The following is an 8,138-nucleotide window of genomic DNA, read 5'->3' as shown; positions in this document are numbered from 1 at the left end:
AGGCGCCCGCCACAACGCCTGGCCATTTTTTGGTTGCAGCCATCATTGTTGTTTGGCGGGCCCGGGCTGGGGATTCGAACCCGCTACCTTAGGTGTATGTGGCTGGCGCCTTAGCCGCTTGAGCCACAGGCGCCGAGCCTATAAGTCATTCTTAAGCTGGGAAGAAGCAGCAGCCTCACCCCTGGTGAGCCCTGCATATGGAGGGGTGATAGCTTCTCATGGTGCCAGGTCCTGGGAGCTGGTGGTGATTAAAGCAGGCTTGGACCACCCTCCTAGAGCCACAAAGTCTGTGGGGTGACAAATGGAAGGATTGGTGCTATGAGGAGGGGTGGCTACCATGGGATCCGGGAGGTTTAGGAAGACTTCCTAGAGGAAGTGATTGTAGAGCCAAGACCTGACCTAGAGGCTGTGCTGGTGCCTGGGGTCCTGGGGATCAGAAATGGGAAGGAGGAAAGGGAACCCAAAGGCACCCACCTCACTCTTGCCCCTACTCCTTCTCCCCAGATTGAGGCACTCCCCCCAGAGCTCTTCCAGTGCCGGAAGCTGCGGGCCCTGCACCTGGGCAACAATGTGCTACAGTCGCTGCCCTCTAGGGTAGGCGAGCTGACCAACCTCACACAGATTGAGCTTCGCGGCAACCGGCTAGAGTGCCTGCCTGTGGAGCTGGGCGAGTGCCCCCTGCTCAAGCGCAGCGGCCTGGTGGTGGAGGAGGACCTGTTCAACACGCTGCCACCCGAGGTGAAGGAACGGCTGTGGAGGGCCGACAAGGAGCAGGCTTGAGTGTGGCCAGCCCAGAGCAGCCAGCAGTGGGACCCCAGGCCAGGAGGGCCAGGCCCTGCTCCTCCAGAGCTCCTGGACAAGCAGGCCCAAGTCTCGGCCAGGCAGGAGCCTGGGGCCACATGTGAGTCGGGCCAGAGCGAGAAGACAGTATCTGCGGGGCTGGCCCCTTCTCTCCCTCTGAGACTCACGCCCCGCCCAGGGTAGGCACCTGTCGGGGAGACCAGAGACCTCGTTGGGCTCAGAGCGTGGTGTGTGAACAATCGGGTCTCTTCTGTGGAGGCCATCTCTGCCCCAAAGGCTGAGCTGCCACTGGAGGTCCTGGGACACTTACTTAGCTCTTGGTATTTATTTTTCTCCACCTCCCGCCTCCTTCCTCCAGATAACTTATACATTCCCAAGAAAGTTCAGCCCAGATGGGAGGTGTTTGAGGAAGGGTGGTCTGTTTCCCCTTCTTATTTAGTGATGCCGCCAGCATCTAGTGCCCACCCAGAATTGAGCAGAGCAGTCCAGGGTGAACCAGCCCCAGGAGGGTTGTCCTAGTGGTGCTGAGCTGGGCTCTGGCGGCCCGTGGGAGAGCAGGTAGCCAAGTGGGAAGGCCAGGCTTAGAGCTTACTTTATCAGTTTTTCTGGCAATTGCAGATTTTTTTTACGTCAAAAGAAAAGTTTTTCATTTTTTTTAAAGCTTTGAAAATCGATGATTTGGGTATTAAAAAGAAAAATACTAAAAAAATGAAAAAGACACTAAAGGCCAGTGAGTTGGGGTCTCAGGGTGGGGTGGCAGTTTCCCTTGAGCACAGCAGTGAGACAATGGATTGTGTTTTCTTTCCCCGGGGTGCGGGATGCAGGCTGTCTCCCCAGTCTGGTGTGACCTTGGTCCCAGGAGTTCTGTTTGTTCCTCTCCTCTCCTGGGGTTGGATTTTTTGTTTGTTTGGGGGTTTTTTTGTGTGTCTTGTTTTCTTTCTCCTCCATGCCTCTTGGCAGGCGTGCGTTTCTGTGGCTGTTGGCCAAAGGGAATGCTCCGAGCTGCCAAGAAAGGAGGAGACTTGGATTGGCTAATCCCTGGATGAACGGTGCTCATCCTCCCCTGCTCTTTGCACCCACACCACTCTCCATGCACAGTGTTAAGGAGCCAAGAGGAGCTACCACACCTGGACTCTGTTGCCCCACCTCATGTGTCGCAGGTATGCCTAGGGCCACCATAGGCCTCTGCTGCTTACATCAGCCCTGTCACCGCCTGGTTCTTCATGAAGAGCAGACAACTGGAGGTGGAGTTGGGCACGGGCAAGTCACCACTGGGAAGGCAGGCTCCCCAGTTTTTGGTTCCAAGCCAGTTTCTATCCCAGACGCCTAACACACACATAGCCAGTTAGCACCTGGTGGCAGGAAGCCACCCTGCTTTAGATCAGTCACTTGGGTCCCCACCTTAGAAGGGTCCCTGCCTTAGATCAATCATGTGGACACTAAGGCACATTTTAGCATCTCTTGTCTCAACAATTATGTTCATCTGTCCATCTGTTTTTCGCATTGTGTCTTGGATGTAATCCTCAGAAATAATGCACACTAGCCTCCGACAACCACGAAGCAATCCGTTACATGTGGGTCTGAACTTGTAGACTCAGTTCCAATATCAAATAAATCTATAACAAAAAGTAGCCTTTGGAGGTCTCCTTGTCATGGGGGGCCTGCTGAGTGACCATTTCTCGGGCATCTACAGAATAGTTCAGTCTGCTCATCTGTGTCCTGTGAGACTGGGGTCCTGGAGGCAATGACTGGTGGCTATGAGCCAGGCAGCACGTTAGGGGACAGCCAGGAACCCTACAGCCAGCATATTTTCTGCCATCCCAGCCACATGTGGTTTGGGTCCTCATGGGTTTGGATGAGCAGTGCTGGGAAAGGAGGCACTGACAGGAGAGTGTCCTGTGACTAAAGCAGGATGGACCCCTTCCCTCCCCTGGCCTCCTTTTTCCTGTCTGTATAATGGGCATCTCCACTCTGTGCTCTCAGAGGTCCTTTGTAGCTCCAACAGCAAATCTCAGGGTTCTACAGAGGCAGGGCTGAATCGCAATGGCCTGACTCAACTCTCCGCCCTGCTGGGGTCTGCTGAGGTGTGGGTTCAAGGACTCAAGAGGGAGACAGAGCTGCCTTCAGATCCAAGTTCTGCCATCTGTTTGATGTGAGGCTTGTTTTCTCAATTTGTAAAATCAGGGTATAGTGGCAGACAGGCAGGATTGTTGCAAGGAATGGTGAGTAGGAGAGTTTGTGGTAGAAGGCCTGGCTCCTCCCACCCAACACATGGTCTTATATCTCCATCCCAGACCAGGGAGGCTTGCGCGGGGCCAACATTACATGCAAGAGTCTGGGTGAAGGAAGAAGGAAAGCCATCAGATCTGCCTTTGGCCTGACTTGCTGCTTGGGCGTCTCCTGGAACAGACCAGAGTCTATCCTTCCTTGGTCCACAGACACTCTGGCCCCTCCAGGTGACTTCAGGCCTAAGCCAAGACCCTCCCTCTTCTTCCCTTGGCTTGGACTTCCTGACAGGGAGGCTGAGCAACTGGACTTCTACCCACATCCAGGACCTTCCTTTGCATTACTTGGTTCTTCCCTTCCTCGCTGGTCTGGTATTGTTCCCACCAACCTCCACCACCACCCCACTCTCACCCTGCCCTGGCTGTGGGGCCGCCTAATGCAGGACAGTTGGTCTGGAGCTGGTTAGCTTTTGGAAAAAACAACCATGTAGAAACACCGCCCACCCACTTCCTAAAGCTGAGCAGAAGGAACAAATAGTGGAAGGCCAAGCCTCTCCTGTTCCCCCACCCCCCACCCAGGGTGCTCCACTCTACACTCACTACCACAGTAGTGATTTCTTTTCTCTAATTATAATGGCAATTTGGAACAACTTGGGGAAGCCCAAAACACTTTTAAAAACAATCTTCATCTGCTCACAGGAAAAGCAGATGTTATCCCCAAATTGCGGATGGGGAAAGTAAGGCCTAAGCTTCTGGGAATTGAACCCCGCCTGCCTGACTGAGCCTCCTCTACAAGCCTCTGGTGGGAGTTCCCAGGGGAGTTGCTGGCTCAGTATGTGTTCCTGGCACATGGCAGGTGTTTGTATTTGTGGGGCAGTTGCATCAGAAGGGTCTAGGACAGCTGCGGTCACGCCCTGCCTTCGCTGAGTCTTTCAGTTCTGTCTTCTGCCTGCCCCTGACCCAGCCTAACCCCTCTGAGCCAGGAGCCTGGGCTGGACTCATCCCTCCCCCTAGGCCCTCCGGAAGCCTGGACAAAACAGCATAGCTCCTAGTGCGGTGGCCCAGAAAACAACTTGACTTAGGGCCAAACCTCTCAAGGGCTGAGCAATGTCCCCATGCTCATTCCCGAGACACTCCGTCCCTTTGCTATTCGGAACACACGTCATTTCAGGAAAGACCACTGGCCATCCTATCAGGTGCTGGGCAGGGCAGGCCCCACACCTGAGGTTGTTGTAGGAACAGGAACAGTCTCTCTCTGCCCCATCTCTCTAGCCCTTCCTCTTCTACTACCCTAGTGCATTGACTCCCATAATCCTCCCAGGACCTAGAGCAGGAGTTCTCAACCTGTGGGTTGCAACCCACAGGAACTGTATTAAAGGGCCGCAGCATTCGGAAGGTTGAGAACCACTGACCTGGAGGGTTTTAGGACATCAGAGCTGGGAGGGACCCTGGTGATTGCCCCAGGACCTCTTCCACCCTGGGAATGCAGAGCCACTCAGGGCTGGCCTGGCTTGTGTCCCTCAGCCCTACCCGGCACCCCACCCTATCCAGACTGAGCACCAGGGAGGGGCAGTTCCAGATAATGACGCCACCTGAACTGGGACTCAGGTGTCCTCCTGCCAGCTTAGCTATGTGACAGTCTCTGAGGACAACTTCCCGGTGCCTGGTAAGCAGCAGCCAGGAGTGTTTTCTGGAAAGAAAGCCAGAGGGAGTGGTTAAAAATCAGGAAGGAGATAGGCGAGGCCAGGCAGGGGGTAGGACAGAGATAAAGCCCTGGTGGGGGTGTGGGGCTGGGGTCAACCTGGAGGCGGACGTCTGGTCTGTTGCAGAGGGGGCATTGAGTTTTCTCTGGGTAGGGAAGAGTTAAGTCCTCCCAGGCTCTTGCCAAGCCACTCCTCAACTTCCTCTTCCCTCACCCAGATAACAGCACCCAGAGCCACAAGTGCCCTGAGCTGTCGCCATGGCCAGCCTGAGCCCCTCACAGGTCCAGAAGGTAGGAGCCTACAGGGTGGGGGCTGGGAGGGTCAGGTAAGAGTGAGGGGAGGGGTCCTAGTGGAACTCAACCCACTCCTGTCATTTTACAGAAGAAAAACTGAAACCTAAGCTGGATGCTCACAACTTAGTGGTTAGGGCGCTGACCACATGCACTGGGGACTGTGGGTTTGAACCAGCCCTGGCCTGCTAAACCAACAACAACAAAAAGAAAACAGCCTGGGCGTTGTGGCAGGTGCCTGTAGTCCCAGCTACTAGGGGTGAGGCAAGAGAATCACTTGAGCCCAAGAGTTTGAGGTTGCTGTGAGCTATGACCTAACAGCACTCTACAGAGGGCAACAAAGTAAGACTCTGTCTCAGTTGAAAAAAAACAAAAACAAAAAAAACCCTGAAGCCTTGAGGCATAGGTTCCCAATAATAACCTCCAACTTCTGCACACACAGCCCAGGGTATCCAAGTCACAGGACCTGAAGTTGGGGTGCGGGACACGTGTGTGACCAAATCAACCAGCACTGCCAGGTGACTGGGAGATGGGGTCCAGGAGTGGGTGCAGAGGTCAAGGTCCAAACAGGAAAGGGCTAATACATGGGAATTAGACTGACAGGCTTTTAAAAAATCACTTATAAATTTCTATGCTGAGACTGTGCATTTTGGTACACAGCCTTAGAATCTTTCTTTCAATGTCCATCATGACAGCTACCATTTGTCTGGTCTTGCCAAATTTTTCGAAGGAGTTTCTACTGTTATCCCTATGTGACAGTATGAATGTCTGAGAGAGAAACACACTTGGCCAAGTTCTCACAGTGGCCAGATCATTTGTATTTGATCTTTTTAAAAATCTGACAGTATATCAGAAACATTCCCATGTGAGTAAATATTTTTCTACAATATGATTTTTATCATGTTGTGTTCCAGACAGATAAACCGTGCTTGGTTAAACAAATCCCTTGTGCTGAGGGCTTAGGTTATTCCCGGACTATTTGCTCCCAGTGAGCGAGGCTCAGTGGGCACCTGCAGGCACCTGTGGGTCTTTGCTCCCCTATTTCCTAATCTTTTTTTTTAAAGACATTTTATTTAGACAACTAAAAATGATGAGATGTTCAGAAGCAGTGTACAATGAAAGAGAAATCAAACCTATTACTTTATCATATATTCCCTCTTCTTTATGACTAAAGCAAAAAAAAAAGGCATTCTGCTTTAATGGAAAAGTCAGAAAAATAAGTCAGTATAATTTTCTTCTTTATAGTAACATAAACAGCTACAAGAAATCTAAATGAGAGAAATTGGATGTTGGCTTGCACATATTCATTTTATTTATTTATTTATTTATTTTAGAGACAGTCTCACTTTGTCGCCCTTGGTAGAGTACAGCTCACAGCAACCTCCAACTCCTGGGCTTAGGCAATTCTCTTGCCTCAGCCTCCCAAGGAGCTGGGACTACTGGCGCCAGCCATAGCGCCCAGCTATTTTTTGTTGCAGTTTGGCCAGGGCTGGGTTTGAACCAGCCACCCTTGGTATATGGGGCCAGCACCCTACTCAGTGAGCCACAGGTGCCACCCACACATATTCATTTTTAAAAAGACAACAGGCCATTGTACAAGATCCCTGCCTTCATTTGACACTCTCCAGTTTTCACTTACAGGTAATACCAAGTTAGTTGTTCACACACTGAAGCTAATTCATACATTCCCCATTATTTATTTAATTTTATTTATTTATTTATTTTTGAGACAGAGTCTCACTATGACACCCTTGGTAGAGTGCCACGGCATCACAACTCACAGCAACCTCAAACTCTTGGGCTTAAGCAACTCTTGCCTCCGGTACCAAGAGTAGCTGGGACCACGGGCGCCCCCCACAATGCCCGGCTATTTTTTATCACAGTTGTCATTGTTGTTTAGCTAGCCTGGGTGAGGTTCGAACCTGCCAGCCTCCGTGCATGTGCCTGGCACCATAATCACTGTGCTCCAGGTGCTGAGCCAGTCATTCCCCGTTATTTATTTCTTTGTTTGCCTTAAGCAGAGAGTAACTCTGGAAAGCTGATGCTTTCACTGCTTGCTTGTTTTACTCCATAAGTTGTATATACTATCTGTGACTCACGTCTGGCTCAGGCCTTCACTTCAGGAGTTGAAGAACAGAGGGAATCTGGATTCTCTGAAGCAATTTCTTCAAGCTCTTCTTCCATTGTCTCTGGTAAACCAGTCTTTGGCTTTGCTGGCTCACTACTGTCTTCTTTAGGAAGTGCACATTTCCAAAGGCCATATGGTTTTCCTGCCACAGTTTGCCATAGTCTTAATGTCCCATCTTTAGAACCACTGGCATAGAGCTCTCCATAGGGACTAAATCTCACCAAAGTGTCCTCTGTAGGAGTCTTATTCTTCTCCACTATCTTCACCCCCTGCAACAAGCAATTTTTTCTCAGGATGAAGTGATGCAGAATTGATAGTTGCAGGAGGTTCAAAGTATTTAATTGGGTCCAAACTTACTGCACTATGAAAAGCAATAGATTGTCAAAAAATCTCTCCCTCAAGAATATATCCCATACTACTAACAGACATATTAAAATTTAGAGATTTCACTACTGTCGTAGTAGCATGATCTCAAAATCGAACAGTTGTATCATCAGCTGAAAGAATCTGTTTATCCTCACTGCACCATAAAGCCTTCTTAATACCAGAGGTGTGCCCACTAATTCAGGTTCTGCTTCAGGTTTGTTCAAGTTATATATATAATAGTTCATCTTGTCCCCAGTTAACAAATAATTACTATCCTGTGTAAAATCCACTGGCTTGACAATGTGTGTATGAGCCAGGGTCATCAATTCATCTCCTGACACAACATCCCACAGTTTGCCTGTGAGATCTGCAGCTGCTATAGCTGCTTTGGTGGCATCCTTATTCAGAGTTACACCCCAAACAGCACCTTTATGACCCCCAAACGTTCCAATCCAGTCTCCTGTATCTCCCTGGTGAGGCGTAGGGTTACCATCTTTGCAAGCACTGATGATGAAATACCATAAGGTGTGATGCCTCTGAAAGCCAAATCAACTACAGGCGGCGTGTGGCCCAAGCAGGTGAGCGGCATCTCCCATTTCCTAATTTTTTTTTTTTTTTTTTTTTT

General features: G+C 50.4%; 2 protein-coding genes and 1 pseudogene across 6 annotated transcripts in view; 2 read left to right on the top strand and 1 right to left on the bottom strand.

Annotated features, from left to right (window-relative positions):
- Positions 1-3,114, top strand: part of LRRC8A (leucine rich repeat containing 8 VRAC subunit A) — a 40,861-nt gene extending 37,747 nt beyond the window's left edge. For 2 of the 3 annotated variants that reach the window (XM_003794914.1, XM_023516224.1), the window contains one exon: positions 505-2,429. In XM_003794914.1, the coding sequence (XP_003794962.1) occupies positions 505-780 (276 nt within the window). In that variant the 3' untranslated portion in view covers positions 781-2,429. Of the gene's footprint in view, positions 1-504; positions 2,430-3,095 lie in introns of those variants that run through there. The other variant, XR_002774610.1, reaches the window with a different exon arrangement.
- Positions 3,115-4,677: 1,563 nt separating this feature from the next.
- The window catches only part of PHYHD1 (phytanoyl-CoA dioxygenase domain containing 1), a 14,953-nt gene continuing 11,492 nt past the window's right edge, over positions 4,678-8,138 (top strand). For 2 of the 3 annotated variants that reach the window (XM_023516225.1, XM_023516226.1), the window contains exons 1-2: positions 4,678-4,692; positions 4,947-5,019. In XM_023516225.1, the coding sequence (XP_023371993.1) occupies positions 4,987-5,019 (33 nt within the window). In that variant the 5' untranslated portion in view covers positions 4,678-4,692; positions 4,947-4,986. Of the gene's footprint in view, positions 4,693-4,946; positions 5,020-8,138 lie in introns of those variants that run through there. The other variant, XM_003794912.3, reaches the window with a different exon arrangement.
- On the bottom strand, positions 7,023-8,090 carry LOC105887437 (annotated as a pseudogene).

The sequence above is a fragment of the Otolemur garnettii genome, unplaced genomic scaffold (assembly GCF_000181295.1).
Source record: "Otolemur garnettii isolate 467f Iridium unplaced genomic scaffold, OtoGar3 scaffold00087, whole genome shotgun sequence".
Classification (NCBI taxonomy): domain Eukaryota; kingdom Metazoa; phylum Chordata; class Mammalia; order Primates; family Galagidae; genus Otolemur; species Otolemur garnettii.
The sequence above is the reverse complement of the archived record's forward strand: the minus strand, read 5'-3'. Positions and strand labels throughout refer to the sequence as shown.